Below are 15,095 nucleotides of genomic sequence, written 5' to 3'. Positions count from 1 at the left end.
AATATTCTCACCTCAAATCACTAGTGATAGCATTGATCTCACCCTGAAAAAGAGAAGAAGCAGTTGAGATGTTTGCCGCTAACCAGTTAAAGTGTTACTTGGGATTTGGACCGAATTCACGCCTGGGAGAAGCAGCCGTGCCATTCTCCACCCCACCCCAGGGATCCGTGCAAACTACCTTATTAACCGTCTCAATGTGTTGCCTCATTTTAACAATAGTTCGCTTTGTGTCCACAGTTGGAAAATTCTGAGTTCTGCCTGAGGCCCACCACCACGATTTGCACTGAAATTGGAAGCGGCGTGAACACCAGATCCTTAACTTAGCTCGGCCTGCCAATCTGTCCACAATGTCGGGACCTGTGCCAAGCAGGGCCAGAGTCTACACAGATGTAAATACACACAGACCACGAGAATACTGGGATTATGAGTCGCACGTTGTTGAATGGGGGTAAGTGCCCACTTTAGTTTACTGGCCAGGTGCTGCCCGTGTTGGGTTTGGGGGATTGGCACTGGATCCTTCCGTATTTGCAAAGTGTTGTTTGTTTCAGTAGATGTAACCTAGTGCTATTCCCCACATTTTGTTCTGGGGAGGAGAACCTGGGAATTCTCTTGTTAGGGGAAAAAATAAATCTGTAGAGAGAGGGGCTACTTAGCTCTTCAAAGAAGAGTCTGTTGCTCAGTGGTGGGGTACAAACTTATCACATTAAGTTCCTGGCATTTCTGTTAAAAGGATAATTGGAGATGAACATCTGCCTGAGACTTTGGAGAATTGTTGAGCAGCTGGTACTGGTCTAGGCTGGCCAGTGCTGTGACTCTGTTCCAAGTTGCTTTGTTGCTAAAATAGCATTTTATTATTCTTGCACCATCAATCTGTATGGAGCAGTGCAGAGTAATATCTTCAAGGGAGTGAGGGGGGTGGACCTCTAGAAACATTCTCTAATGTGTCCACCTTTGTGAATAATCTGACGACACGTTTTGAAATAGTGATTTTGGAGTGGTGCATAATGGATTTTGTTGGCTTTGTCTTTACAGTAATCAAGATGACTACCAACTAGTCCGGAAATTGGGCCGGGGCAAATACAGTGAAGTCTTCGAAGCCATCAACATCACAAATAATGAAAAAGTAGTTGTTAAAATCCTGAAGGTGAGCTTCTAATGTTTTGGTGGCTGCTGCTGCAAGCAGAAATATTTTTGTGCAGTATGTCCGAGTTAGTTCTTGATAATGGATAAGGGTAAAGGGGACCCCTGACCATTAGGTCCAGTCACGGACGACTCTGGGGTTGTGACGCTCATCTCGCTTTCTTGGCCGAGGGAGCCGGCGTACAGCTTCCGGGTCATGTGGCCAGCATGACTAAGCCGCTTCTGGTGAACCAGAGCAGTGCACGGAAACACCATTTACCTTCCCGCTGGAGTGGTACCTATTTATCTACTTGCACTTTGTGCTTTCGAACTGCTAGGTTGGCAGGAGCAGGGACTGAACAACGGGAGCTCACCCCATTGCAAGGATTTGAACCACCGACCTTCTGATCGGCAAGCCCTAGGCTCTGTGGTTTAACCCACAGCACCACCCACGTCCCACTTGATAATGGGTAGCCACTTGTAAAGGACGTAGAGTTCATAATTTTGAGGGACGTGTTACAGCCAGTTTGCAAGATCTTGAGTCATTTGACTGTTGAGGGCAGGTTTCTAAATGTTGTCCTGTGATGGGTGGGGTGGCACTTTAATGACTGGCCTCTGACACATTAGTGTGGGTCGCTATTAGCAGCCCCATATTCCTCAACATTTTCTGCAACTGTCATATGGATGTACCCTGGGTATATGGTGGAATGACTGATGTGATTTTAAACTGTAAACCAGCCTGTGATCCTGAGATGAATGAAGGGCAGTATATAAATTTAATAAATAAATTGAAGTGAAGTGAAAAACCCCTTGCCCAGTTGATAAGATTTTAAAGCTGCTCTACATTTACAGGATATATGAAAGGTGTACAGAATTAAGAATATACACATAATATAGAGCATAAAACACTACAACATACAAGCCAACAAGAATTAGAATAGCCTAATTTGAGAAGGCATGGGGGAAAGGAATGAAACACTCCCGTGTTTAGGGGTGCAAGCTTTCAAAACTAAGTGGGTGGTTTTGAGAGATTTAAGGGAAATAAGGGGAAGTTGGAATTAATTTGGAAAATGTTCCGAAAATGCTCAGAATAGTTGAGAGAACATAAGCAGCAGATGGGCTTCTGGCAAAGCAAATGTTTCAACTGGACTGAAAATACAACAACACTCTAGTATTTTCAACAGTAGTTGAAAACCCCTCTATCTCCCTTTGGAGAATAACAAGTTGTTAAAGTCTCCGCTCCTTAGGTTGACACCAAATGGCCGTTTAGAGCTGCTTGCATGAAGCCCAGCTTTCTCTTAAAGTAATGAGCTTTCTGAATGTTAATGATGCCCTGGCCTTACTCGTCCTCAGCAAATGCTCACCATCTGGTTTTGAGTGGCTTTCTTAGCGGCAGATGTTGGCTTTCTGTAGCCATTGTTCTCTTTGGCTAGTAGAACTTCGCTTGCAACTTCACACTGGAATTTCCCTACAGTTGGTGGTTCCCAGCCTCTCAGAGAAGTTTTAGACACGATCTGGAAGCTGCTTGAAACATAATCTGGCAAGCGGCACAACATCGCCTGCGGTGCAGCTGAATCCTAAAATTCCTCTCCCTGCTCGCAGGTTCCAAGTGCTTTCTAGGGTTCCACCTGGAAGATGGCGTGTTTGTGTGTGCGCTAAATGACTGCGAAGGAGTGGGGAGGGGGAGATGCTACTCACTGTGTGCTGAGAATGGGATAAAAAGCAACAGATTTAAACCTTGAGGAGATGCACGTTAAACTTTAGGATAAAGCAGAGCAGGAAATCTCCTTTTAGATTGCTGACAATTTAGATCCCTATTTGTGTGAGCTTGATCAATAAAATTGGAGTAGGTAGTGCAAGCTGATTCAAAACAGGCACACAGGCCTAAAATCGCAAAACATTTCAAGCAGCAAATTTGGGGTGTGTGTGCTTGAGCCTGGGCAGCCCTGATTGCAGGCAGCCAGTAACCGCAATGATGGGTTAGCACAAGAATGGAATAAAGTCGCCTTGTGTATCTCTGATGAAGCTTAGGCTCACGCCGGGGCTCCTCCTTGGTCACGCTCCTCTCTTTGGCCGCCTCGAAGGGAGAGATGATTTGGGCCGTGACCTGTGCCTGCAGCTCCTCTGTGTTCTGGTACACTCTGAGGCAGGAGAGAAGGCAGAATTAGAGATCTCCGTTTCGACCACACAGTGGGAAACTGTTTTAACTGCTGTAACAAGGGTGTCTCTGACCAAGGTTAAGGCAGATGGTGAAACAGGTGGCCTGGCTTAGCTTCCCCCCAGACACGACAGCTGCCTCGGCAAGAGGTTCGACGTTCATCACTTGGTCGACCAAGCCGCTACAAGCACTTACGGTTTAAATGCAATATCTTGTAAGTGGCTGAGATGGCCTGTTTTAGTGAGAAGGACAGAGAAGAGCTAGAAATGAGGAAACAGGGCAGGCAGGTGAGTATCCCATGTTCTTATGCAGAGAGCTTCATGCAAGCTTTCAGTGAACTCCCAGCTTTCCAGATGTTTGGGACTCCAAACCCAATGGCTGCGCTGGCTTGGGCTAATGGGAGTTCCTGTCCAAAACATCTGGAGGGCACCAGGCTGGGGAAGCCTTGAACTATTTGGGCTCCTGAGTATTTATTACACGCTTCGTTAATTACGAGTTGGAGGATAGCAATTAAGTTTTATTCACCAAGATCCAGAGTGTCTCTTTAGATGTTCTCAAGGGCTTGGGGCTTAGCATGTTTTTCTTCATAACCTCAGCCTTCCACGCAATATTCCAAACTGTTTTTCAGTTTCCCCTTTATTTAAGAAGTGTTTTGTCATGCAACAGGTGTGTGTGTGTGCGTGTTCTGCAGTTTTGAGAGAAACAAGCCCAGATCCCCTAAGACGTGGTTCTTTGTGGCCCAGCCATTGAAATTAAAGGTGGCATTTCTTCTTCACATGCTGCCCAGCTTAGTATATGGGTTCATGCGATGTTGCAATGACTGCTGGGCCATTCAGAAAGCGTTGGGCAAATACTTGAAAGCCGTTATTTAGGGCTACTAGCTGTGGGAGGTGGAAATGACGGTAATCTCAATACTGAACTTCCTGGTGTTGAATGAGATGGTCATCTTATGCTGCTTGTGAACTTCCTGGCTTGCCTCATTCATTCCATTCGGATCAGATGCTAGGAGCTGATTGAAGTATTCATCTGGCCTGGTATAGGAATCCATGGTGTGTGTGCATAAGATAAACACACACACACACACACTTTAACCCACATTTTCAGGTGCGACACAGGCTTCCAAGTTGCAGTCAGCAGTTTAAAATGAAAATTGGGTAGGAACTCACAGCTAGATTGTTCTTTGTAAAATTAAAAAGATCTAATAATAATAATAAAAACCAGGTGCAGCAGTACTTTCAAAGCTGCAGTGGGATTCTTTCCCCGCACTCCCACTGGCTTCACTTGGGCTTGAAACGTTGCCTTGGGTAAATGGGCATTTCTCTCACCAGCCTGTGAAAAAGAAGAAAATCAAGCGTGAAATCAAAATCTTGGAGAACTTGCGAGGCGGCCCCAACATCATCACCCTTGCAGATATAGTGAAAGACCCTGTGGTGAGTAGCTCTGAGGTTCTGGAGCAGCTCCAGGACTGCGCGGTAAGCGGAGGAGAGAGAGGAAGCTGTAACAGTTGGTTTGTAAAAGGGCTGGAGAAACTCCGGGGAGAGAGATCCATCAGTGTTTAGGAGTCGTCATAGCAGCCCAGTGGGACCTGCTTCTGCAGAGAGAGCCTGCCTTTGAGTGTCAGGTGCTGGAGATGAAGAAGAGGTAGGTGCCATTTGCTGGAAACTGAATGCTAGACTGGACTGGGCCTTTGGATGAGTACTAAATTCAAAGTGCTGCTTTTGAGCTATAAAGCCTTAAGCGGCTCAGGACCGCAGTACCTCAAGGACTGCCTCTCATCATATGAACCTGCCCAGACCCTGCAATGATCACCGGAGGCCCTCCTTTGTGTGCCTGCTCCTCGAGAGGTGTGGAGGGTGGCAATACGAGAACGGGGCCTTTTCTGCAGTGGCTCCCCATCTGTGGAATGCTCTCCCCAGGGAAGTTCGCCTGGCACCTTCATTATACACCTTTAGGCGCCAGGCAAAAACGTTCCTCTTTAACCAGGGATTTGGTTGTTCCAACTTACATCCTATGCCCTTTAAAAAAAAATTGAGGGAGGAAGGGGGTTATTGGGTTGTTTTTGCTCTTATTTTTATTATTATTTATTTTGTGTTTTTTTACCTTGTATTTTTATGTTGTGAACCGCCCTGATACCCTTTGTTGTGAACCTTTGGCCCTCCAGAGGTCCATTGGACCTCAATAGTTGAGTCCTAACCAGTTGGGCTAATAGACAGGGATGATGGAACTTGAGGGCCAGCAGAAGCGCCACAAGCTCCTCGCCTCCTTTCCGGCGGGATGCCGAGAAAGGTGTTCGTCTTCAGGTGCCAGTAGGACAAGGCAGATAGGTTGTCAAAGAACAGCTTCTTTGCTTGTGTCTCTGACACCGGTGACTTTCTGTGTGTGTGTGTCTGGTGCTCAGCATTGGGAATGCAAGTGTGCAGTCAAGCTGTATTATCTCGGCATTTCTGGTTACGCGGTCCTTTTGTGGAAGGGAGGAGAGGTAATGCGCCCCTGCTTGAATAATCTGTCTGCACTCACAGAAAATGTGGGCTGTGAAAGAGCTCTGGGGGGCTGTGCTTTTAGTGAGTAGAAAGCCTGCCGAGTGGGCCAGCTTGTGAATTACAACCCCCCCTCTCCCCGTTTATCCATCTGACTGTGAGAAAGAGGTAGCAAATGCTTCACTGGAATGGGGTGGCAGGTTAAAAAGAGCACAGAATTGTCTACACGTATGAGCTGCTTTTGTCGTCCCAAGTAATGACACAGCAGGAGAACTCCTAGTACTTTATTAAATATAAAACATGCTGGCATTTCAGGCATCTATTGATCATAAGATTCAGCATTACCTCCGCACAGCTCCGCTCCCTGTTTGCTCTCTGGTTTTCCTCTAATCCTATTTTCGAATTGCTTAATCAGATCAGGCCTTTTAATCAGATTAGCTTCTCTCAGAGGAAGCTCCCCCTCCCTGCAGTTCCTTCTAGATTTTGTGGAAATGTGGGCTATTGCATTTGGTGTAACTACAACTAGTCAGATGCTTGAAACCTTCTACAGAGGATGGTGGAGACGTGAGGGCATGTTTGTGTTGATAAGCATTAGGCCTATAAAGCAAGGAAGGTCCCAACATGACTGACTGTTTTGGTTTCCTTCTCCTAGTCTCGGACCCCAGCCTTGGTTTTCGAACATGTAAACAACACAGACTTTAAGGTACGGTTTGTCACTCAGCCTTTGGGGTTTTAGAGTATTTAAGGATGGATGCATGCCTGGGTTGGGGGATGCTGCCATAGTGAACCTCCTATATCGGCAGAGGGGTCATCCCAAATGACCTTTTGTGGCCCCTCCCAATTCTGATTTTAATGAAAAGGAAATTAAAAATGTAAGTCGTTTTTGGTAAAGTGCCATCAAGTTACCCAAGGCCAATTACTTCCACCAGATAAAAGTTTGTTTATTCCAGCAGATAACAGTAACACCCCCATGTTCAGTCTACAAAAGGCACTTTGTACATGGCATTTCATTCATTTATTGTGTGTCTGTCTCTCCCTCTCATGGCAGCACAGGTAGTTCTCCCCCTCCTTTCCTCCATTTTTATATTCCCAGCAACCCTGTGAGGTAGGTTAGGAACTCTGTTGTTCATCTAGAGCAGGGATGTGTAACAGGTTGATCACAATCTACTGGTAGATCCCTGCAAAGTTTTGGTAGATCGCTGGCTCCCTTTCCTTAGTGTTGGTAAGATAGAATCCGGCCCCCTCACCCCACCCTCCCTTGTTGGTCAATCTCCAGCTAAAAAGCTCAACAACTTTGACACCTGAACCTCTAAAAAAAGAGAGGGATTTTCCTCCTTAAAAAAGCTCAACAGTTTTGCCCTGATCCCCCCACAAAGGGGTAGATCACTGCCAATTTTTTATTCTGTGAGTAGATCTCAGTCTCTTAGGAGTTGGCCGTCCCTGATCTAGAACCAAGAGCACATGAACACAGCAAGCAGGTAGTTAATGTGCATGCATGCAGGTGCACATGTGTTACTTACAGGTCCACTCATTAGGGAGTCACGATTGGCTGCAGCTTTGTCCTGAGTGTACACTTGGTGGCAATCCAGGTTGGTCTCTGCCAGTGCCTTTTTTCTAGAACGATAGGTGCTGGTATTCACCATGAAATTGTTACAATAAGTGCTACACTTTTTAACAGCAACAAAAAGAGGTGCCGGTACTGTGCACCCTTGAATACCCTTTGGGAAAAAGCACTTGTCTCTGCATAATGTGTGACAGAGCCTCAATAATGTCCCCAAATACTGAATTACCCTCCTCACAGCACATCCCGTAATGGGTGACAAAAAAAACAAGCAAAGCCCTAACCCCCTTAATTTGTTGCTTGAAAACTTAATTTTTTAACGTTGATGTCTTACAGCAATTATACCAAACGTTAACAGACTACGACATCCGGTTCTACATGTATGAAATCTTGAAGGTGAGTTTGCCTTTTCCCTTCCTGTTTGGGATGGGGGATGTGAAGCATGAGGTTGGCTGAGAAATGGCAACCAGCCGCCCTGAGGAGTTGAAGGATTTCTCTCTTCCATTGGTTATTCTGAGGAATCTTTGTGTTCCAGACGTAACCTAACATTGCCCAGGCAGATCCTGCTTGCCTCGGAGCCGTCACTTGTTCCATCGATCCATTACCGTGATTACCAGAAGTGCTTGTAATATTTAGCACTGGTAATGTTTAGCATGGATATTGGCGCCTCTTCTCGATGGCTGTCAGTACTTCGCTCCAAGTGCCATGCGGACTGTGCATGTGATTTATTAGAGCACGGCTGCAGAGCATAAGCCCAAGAGCCCTTTGAGGTCTTTGGTGCAGCCTATGGCATCCTCTTAACATACACGTGGTTGAAATCAGTGTTCGAAATTAACTAGGCGCGTTTTGCAACTGGCGTGGGTCCATTTGCAACGACGTGGAGATCTCTGGATGCCAGTTTGTTCAGCGGACATCTCCGTCTGCCTCTGGCCCCTCCAGATTTCTTATGCAGGTAAGCAGAAGAGCTTATTCATTGCAGTGACCTCCCACATTTTCCTCCAAGGAGTGCAAGGTTTACCCCTCCTCCTCAGTTAATCCCTACGACGACCCTGTGAGGTAGGCTAGGAGGCTGCGACTGACTCCAAGGTCAATCCAGCGAGCTTCATGACCGAGTGGGGATTTGAACCCTGATCTCCCAGGTCCTAGTCTGACCCTCTTAACCTCTACACCACACTGCCTTCCTAGAGTACTTCTGCTATGGTGCAGCGATATAAATTAAGTAGGCAGATCAATATGGGGAAGCCAAAGTGCCACTTAGAGATGGGTCTGAAATATAATCCTTGAAGGTTGAATTTGTTTTATTCTGGACTGTCTCAATGTTTTAATGTGTGGTAAACCACTTTGAGATTTTTCTTCAAAATATAAAGCGGTATAGAAATGAAATGGATGATGATGATGATAATAAACCCCAGTACAGTAAAATAATGCTGCCTAGACATTCCGTTGTGGCGAACATAACCCGGGTTTAAGGTGCCATTTGGCGATGAACTTAAATATCTGAGGTTCTAACGCTGATTGAAATCCCTTCCACTTTTTTCAGGCCCAGGACTCACTTTTAACTCAAGCATGCATTTGGGAACCCAGTTTTTAACCTTCTACCATATATTTGCAGGGTGGTGCTGCTCCTGTAGGCAAAACCTGCCTTGGATCAGCCCATGACCCACTAGCAGGTCCCAATCCCCAGCAGTTGAAGACCAGTGCCTTGGAGCTAGGAAGTTGATGCCTTACATATAGGGCAATGGGGCAGGCTTGGCAATAGATGCTGCTGAAGCTTTTGGCCTCTCCCAACATTCCCAGTTACTCAGGTGTGGGGAACCTGTGCTCATTGACATAATCCCATAATCCCTGACCATTGCCCATGCATGGTGCCTGGGGCTTCCAGCGGTTGTAATTTAACAGTGCTTGGAGGACCACATGTTCCCCACTTCCCCACTCCTGCTTCACAGCACAGGTATCTACTGTAGCTTCAGGTAACGTGGCAATCTGAGAGGCTTTCAATAGGAAGGAGGGCTAACTTTCAATGGATCCTGCCTGCCTGCTCCAGGCAGCCTCTGCAGCCTTGTTTAGCATCCCACCTGCATCACAAGCATTTCTGGTTGGAACTTGAGACCTTTTCTGTTTTGTTGTGTTGTAAGTTGTGCAACTCCCTCTTGAGGGAGGTTTAATTAGCTCCCTTCCTTTTCAACCAGCTATTGGGAACTCTTCATCTGACATTCCCTTGTGAAAAGGCTGTGTCTCCCCACTCAACTGGCACTCTTGCCGTTTGATTCCGTTCCTGCGACCTTTGGGAAGGTTCTGTTTAGGGCTGCAAAGCACCATGTGGATTTTCATACAGATAAAGTTAAAGCGAGCGAGGTGGGGATCTGATCTCTGGTGCCCGCGGGCATCTGGTTGGCCACTGTGAGAGCTGGATTCTGGACTAGGTGGGCCGCTGGCCTGTTCTGAAGTTCTTAGGCTCTTGTTCGTGATCAACATGCCTCTCTTCCCCAGGCCCTGGACTATTGCCACAGTATGGGGATAATGCACAGAGACGTCAAACCCCACAACGTCATGATTGACCATGAGCACAGAAAGGTAAGGTTTGGGGGTCTTTGTTCTCTGTTTCTAGTTGGGATTTAATTGTGGCGGAAGCAAAATCCTCTGGTGCACTGCTGCTGCTGCTGCTGCTGTTGTGTGTGTTTGTGGCCTGTTAGTAGCAGGAGTGGAAAAGAGATTTCCAAAAAGAGATTAGTATGGAAGGTAGGAGTGAAATCTTGCACATTTAGCTTCTGCAAAACTCCTGTTGGCATTCAGACGTTTTACCTTCATTGAGTACTTTACCTACCAAAGCTGCTCTGGGTATGTGCTGCAGAACCCTGTCGTGTTGCAAGCGTTCTGGAGCATGTCCCAGAACAGAGTTGGTTCATACAGGATACTGGTCAAGCCTATTGGACTTCACCACCATTTTTTGTGAACTGAGAGTAAGTTCTAAGATATGTTCCTTGTGGCTACACCTCACAAGGGGAGGCTGGTGATGGTGATTGGTTTGTCATTCGGGGGGAAACATGACCACTCATTTCAAGGTACAGTGTAAAATGTTAAAGATACTGTTATTTTTATTATTCTCGCTATTTATTAAATTGGCACACTATTCATCTGTAGATCTCAGTTCACAATATATCGGCAAGGAGCAGAGATATTGTACAGCAGGATTCCCCAACGTGGTCCCTCCTGGACATTTTGGACTACAGCTCCCATAGCCCCTGAGAATTGGCTGTCCTGGCTGAGACTGATGGGAGTTGTAGTCCATAACATTGGGGAGGACACCAGGTTGGGGAAAGACTGGTGCATGGTGCGCCGAGAAGGAAGAGGGATGTTTTCTGCAGCTCCCATTTCAACTCTTCAAGGGTCAAATTGATTTTTTCCCGTTTCTTCCGTTTTGTATTTTTCTCTTCCCCCCAGCCTGCTCGTCTAATTTACCCTTGTGTGAACTTTGAGCCGAAGCTATTCATTGCTGTAATTATTGATCTTTCATCTGAGAAGCACTGCTTTTTGGTGGTTTGACTCCTATTTTCCAGGCCTTGGCTACTCATCAGAGCAGAATTATCCTCTGCCCTCCTACTCCTCCCTCTCACTCACAGTTCAATAGTTCGATTGCACTATTTTTGTCCCTGACCACGCCAGATGGTGTCAGTTACGTTTTGCACTTCCGCTCAATTAAATCTTCGCATCATTTCATAACATTCCATTTATTTCTGATGCTGTTATTTCCTGCAGCAAGCAATCTGCACAGTCACTGGAAGATGCAGGCCAAGGTAAAGAGGTTTCTCCTCCTCCTCAATCTCCTTTCCCTTTTCCCTTTTTAGCTCCGGCTAATAGATTGGGGTTTGGCTGAATTCTATCATCCTGGCCAAGAGTACAATGTCCGAGTGGCTTCTAGATACTTCAAAGGCCCAGAGCTCCTCGTAGATTATCAGGTAACTGTGTCCCAGCTACAGAAATAATCAGGTTTGTGGAAAAGCAGCACAAACAATTAACACAAGCGGGCTCAAGTACTTGCGCCTCCAGCCCTACGGTTAGAAAAATTAGTTGAACGTTTCTCTTTCCCCCTTCCCCTCCAGGTAGAACTGCATTTCCTTCCATTCTCATTTTAGACACCCCTGGTGCTAACTGCATCCTTACCTATTTAGCTTTCAGTTTGGGTGTGGAATCGATGGAGGGTTTATTTCATTTACTCTGCTCCAAAGAGTGCTGGCTGCTGCCCATCTGGGGCTTGCAGGGGTGTAAGGCAGGAGGCTGCCAGCAGGTGGAGCCAGAGCCAACTAATTATGGTTTTGCCTGCACCGCTCACCTCCTCGTTGAGTTCTGCAAGGTCATCACTGATACTAAAGAGGAAGAAGGTGACGCCCATTGCCCTCCCTCTGGTTGCCAGAAAGCAGGCAGGCAAGTTGGGGCTGGCTTGGATGCAAATTGACGTTGGTGGGGAAGTGTCCCATTCTTCCCAATGGACCAGTCTCTGGGCCTGAATGGATTGTCCCTGTTTGTAACATGGCAGTGGTCACAGCAGCTCTGTCTCAGCAGATGAATCTGCTTCTCTCTCTTGGGTGTTGTTCCTTGAAAGAAGAACAACAACACTTTATTATTTATACCCCACCCATCTGGCTGGGTTTCCCCAGCCACTCTGGATAGCTCCCAGCAGAATATTAAAAACACGCTAAAGCATCAAACATTAAAAACTTCCCTAAACAGGGCTCCTTTCAGATAATAATAATAATAATAATAATAATAATTATTATTATTATTATTATTATTATTATTATTATTAATAATGTATACCCCGCAATCTGGCTGGGTTTCCCCAGCCGCTCTGAGCTGCTTCCAGCAAAATATTAAAATACAATAATGTCTTCTAAAAGTCGGATAGTTGTTTACAGTGGTACCTTGGGTTAAGAACTTAATTCGTTCTGGAGGTCTGTTCTTAACCTGAAACTGTTCTTAACCTGGGGTACCACTTTAGCTAGTGGGGCCTCGCGCTGCTGCCACGCGATTTCTGTTCTCATCCTGAAGCAAAGTTCTTAACTCGAGGTACTATTTCTGGGTTAGCGGAGTCTGTAACCTGAAGCGCCTCTAACCTGAAGCATCTGTAACCTGAGGTACCACTGTACTGCCTTGATATCTGATGGAAGGGCGTTCCACAGGGTGGGCACCACTAACGAGAAGGCCCTCTGCCTGGTTCCACTAACACGGAATCGTAGAATTGGAAGGGTTCAACCCTCTGCAATGCAGGAATCTCAACTAAAGCATCCACGACAGGTGGCCAACCAGCCATAAAAACCTCCAATGAAGGAGAGTCCAATCCTTCCAGTGAACATTCAGATTTGAGTAACCCCTGAAGAACTACCGGGACTCCTCACCCTGTAGTGTGTATTTTCTTTGTGCCAAGCTGGTTGCTGTCAACTTGTCATGGGGATGTATTTTTCACACGCAACAGGGCTTGGTTTGCAGTGTTCTTTTTGCCCCTTTCACGCCTGCTAAGTGCACCAGTCCGATGGGCCTGCTTTTGCTTCCTTTGCAGATGTACGACTACAGTTTGGACATGTGGAGCTTGGGTTGCATGCTTGCCAGCATGATCTTCCGAAAGGAGCCCTTCTTCCATGGTCATGATAACTATGATCAGGTGAGAGAGAGAGTGAAAGAGATAGGATGGTGATGTTCAGGCACAGGGCTTTCTCTTCCTCTGTGACTTTTGCGCTCTGCATGTTCTCAGCTTCCCAGGGGATGGAAAAATCAAGAATTCACTGGATTGGCTCACATGTATGTTTCTCATTTGATCGCCGCCAACTCCAGTTAGGACCTGCACGTATGAATGGTGCTACCATGGGTCACAGATATAAAATTCAGTTTCTCTTTCAATCTGGTTTCTGTGGTTTCCAGTAGATTTTAGCTAGCACGTATTGGCTGCAAGCTGACATGAAGCAATGTACATGGGTGCTATTCGGCTAAGCCAGACTCAAGATTTAGACGTCACTGGGTGTGCTCTGAGTATGGCAGTCTAATGCTAGCCCATGTTCATCCAAGGCTCGCTTGCCTAACAGATCTCTTGACCAGAGGCGTAGCAAGCCCAGGTGGTACCCAGTGTGGAATATTTCTTGTCACACCCTCCCCCCACATCGACAGCTCGGGGTAGGCTTGGGAGTTGTGGGCAGGCGCTGAAGGTCCGCCGCCCCTTCCTATGTGTCTGCTCCCCCACGCCCGCAACTCCCAAGGACCCTGAGCCGTCGGAGGAAGAGGGAAGAGCCATGCCGCTTTGCTGGGGCGCTGGCAAAGCTGCGCAGCTCGTCTTCTCGGGAGCCATGGCTCCCATCCACTCCTCCCTGGCTCGCTGCAAAGTGGCAAAGCAGGAGCCGCTTACAGTGAGCCAGGGAGGAGGGATCCCACCACCGTCCGTACGGCGCTGGTGGCAAACCGCTACATACAGCACACGTGCAGCGTCGCTACACACAGCGCATGCATGCAACACCGCGCATGCATTGTGCGTAGCGGTTTGCCACCGGCGCTGCCCGAGAGCTGTACAGACGGTGGTGGGATCCTCTGCTCGCTGCTGCAGCCGCAAACGGAGGATCCTCCACATGCGGCTGTGGCGGCGCGATGGCTGCTCGCACCTCCGCGCCTGGGCAAGCACCCCACTGGGTGCCTTCTTGTCACCCTCCCAGACGTGGAACCCAGGGTACACCGGCCCTACCTTGCGCCGCCACTGCTCTTGACTTGCCCTGCAAATACTCTCAACGGGGAAATGAAGAGCAGCTGCCAGGGATTGTCGGGCGGATGACAGTGATCATATCATGTTTTCTAATATCTCACAACTGCCCCGAGAAGCTCGTGTTTCTGCCATGGGGGAAGTTAACCTCCTGGTGCCTAAAGTGGCTGTGATCACCGTCTTCCAGCTGAAGCTGCTTATTTGGGGAAATCACATTTCACCAAAGTCAAGATTGGTGTTCCCATGTAAGGTTTTTTAATGGCACTTGGTGTCACATGGGCCTGTTCTGTGGCTGACACAGGGAGGCTCTTTGTGTGAATTTAGAGAACTCGCTCTTTAATGAAGTACATTTTGCCCCGTCTCTCTATAGTTCAGGCACATCTTTTTCAGCAGTCATTTGGAGAAGGAGAAACCTGATGGCTGCTGCTATTAGCAGCTGTTCCTTATTGATTTGCTACTTGTTTTTTTAAAAAGCATTAGTTGCTTTATGGATTTTTTTTAAAATCCCATTTGCTTGTTGTCAACCATCCTGTGGCTTGTACACAAGGCAGTACATAAATATCTGAAAATATAAAGACGAGTTGTCATTATAATTAACACTCATATAGTGCTTTGAAGGGTTTAGAGTGCTTGGCCTTTATTACCTAGCTGTGATCCTTACAGTGACCCTGTAAGGGAACTCAGTAATGTTGTTCACGATATTGGCGGGTGGGTGGGTGGACTGAGGCCGAGAGGGAAGAGTGCTTTGCCCAAAGCGAGATGATGCCAGAGGCAAGACTTGAACAGCAGGCCTCCCCGATTCGTTGCTCCGTCTCCCAGCCGCTACTCTTCCACATGCTGGCTTACGCCTTCTGTTCACAGTTGGTGAGAATAGCTAAGGTGCTCGGGACAGAAGACCTGTACGACTACATTGACAAATACAACATTGAGCTTGACCCCCGTTTCAACGACATCTTGGGCAGGTAAGATGAGATTGATTTAACACAGTGGTTCCCAAACTTTTTGAGGCCATCCCCTCCCCAGTTCCATAAACCAATAATATAA

At 47.0% G+C, this 15,095-nt stretch overlaps 1 protein-coding gene across 2 annotated transcripts in view; it reads left to right on the top strand.

Moving 5' to 3' along the window:
- Positions 1-15,095, top strand: part of CSNK2A1 (casein kinase 2 alpha 1) — a 44,588-nt gene that overhangs the window by 23,389 nt on the left and 6,104 nt on the right. For both annotated transcript variants that reach the window (XM_053394606.1, XM_053394607.1), the window contains 9 exons: positions 238-448; positions 1,033-1,144; positions 4,606-4,707; positions 6,407-6,457; positions 7,652-7,711; positions 9,806-9,889; positions 11,161-11,271; positions 12,870-12,971; positions 14,913-15,013. In XM_053394606.1, coding sequence (XP_053250581.1) covers positions 348-448; positions 1,033-1,144; positions 4,606-4,707; positions 6,407-6,457; positions 7,652-7,711; positions 9,806-9,889; positions 11,161-11,271; positions 12,870-12,971; positions 14,913-15,013 — 824 coding nt within the window. In that variant the 5' untranslated portion in view covers positions 238-347. The remainder of the gene's footprint in view (positions 1-237; positions 449-1,032; positions 1,145-4,605; positions 4,708-6,406; positions 6,458-7,651; positions 7,712-9,805; positions 9,890-11,160; positions 11,272-12,869; positions 12,972-14,912; positions 15,014-15,095) is intronic.

This window comes from Podarcis raffonei, chromosome 6 (assembly GCF_027172205.1).
Source record: "Podarcis raffonei isolate rPodRaf1 chromosome 6, rPodRaf1.pri, whole genome shotgun sequence".
NCBI lineage: Eukaryota > Metazoa > Chordata > Lepidosauria > Squamata > Lacertidae > Podarcis > Podarcis raffonei.
This window is presented reverse-complemented; position numbering and strand designations above follow the sequence as displayed.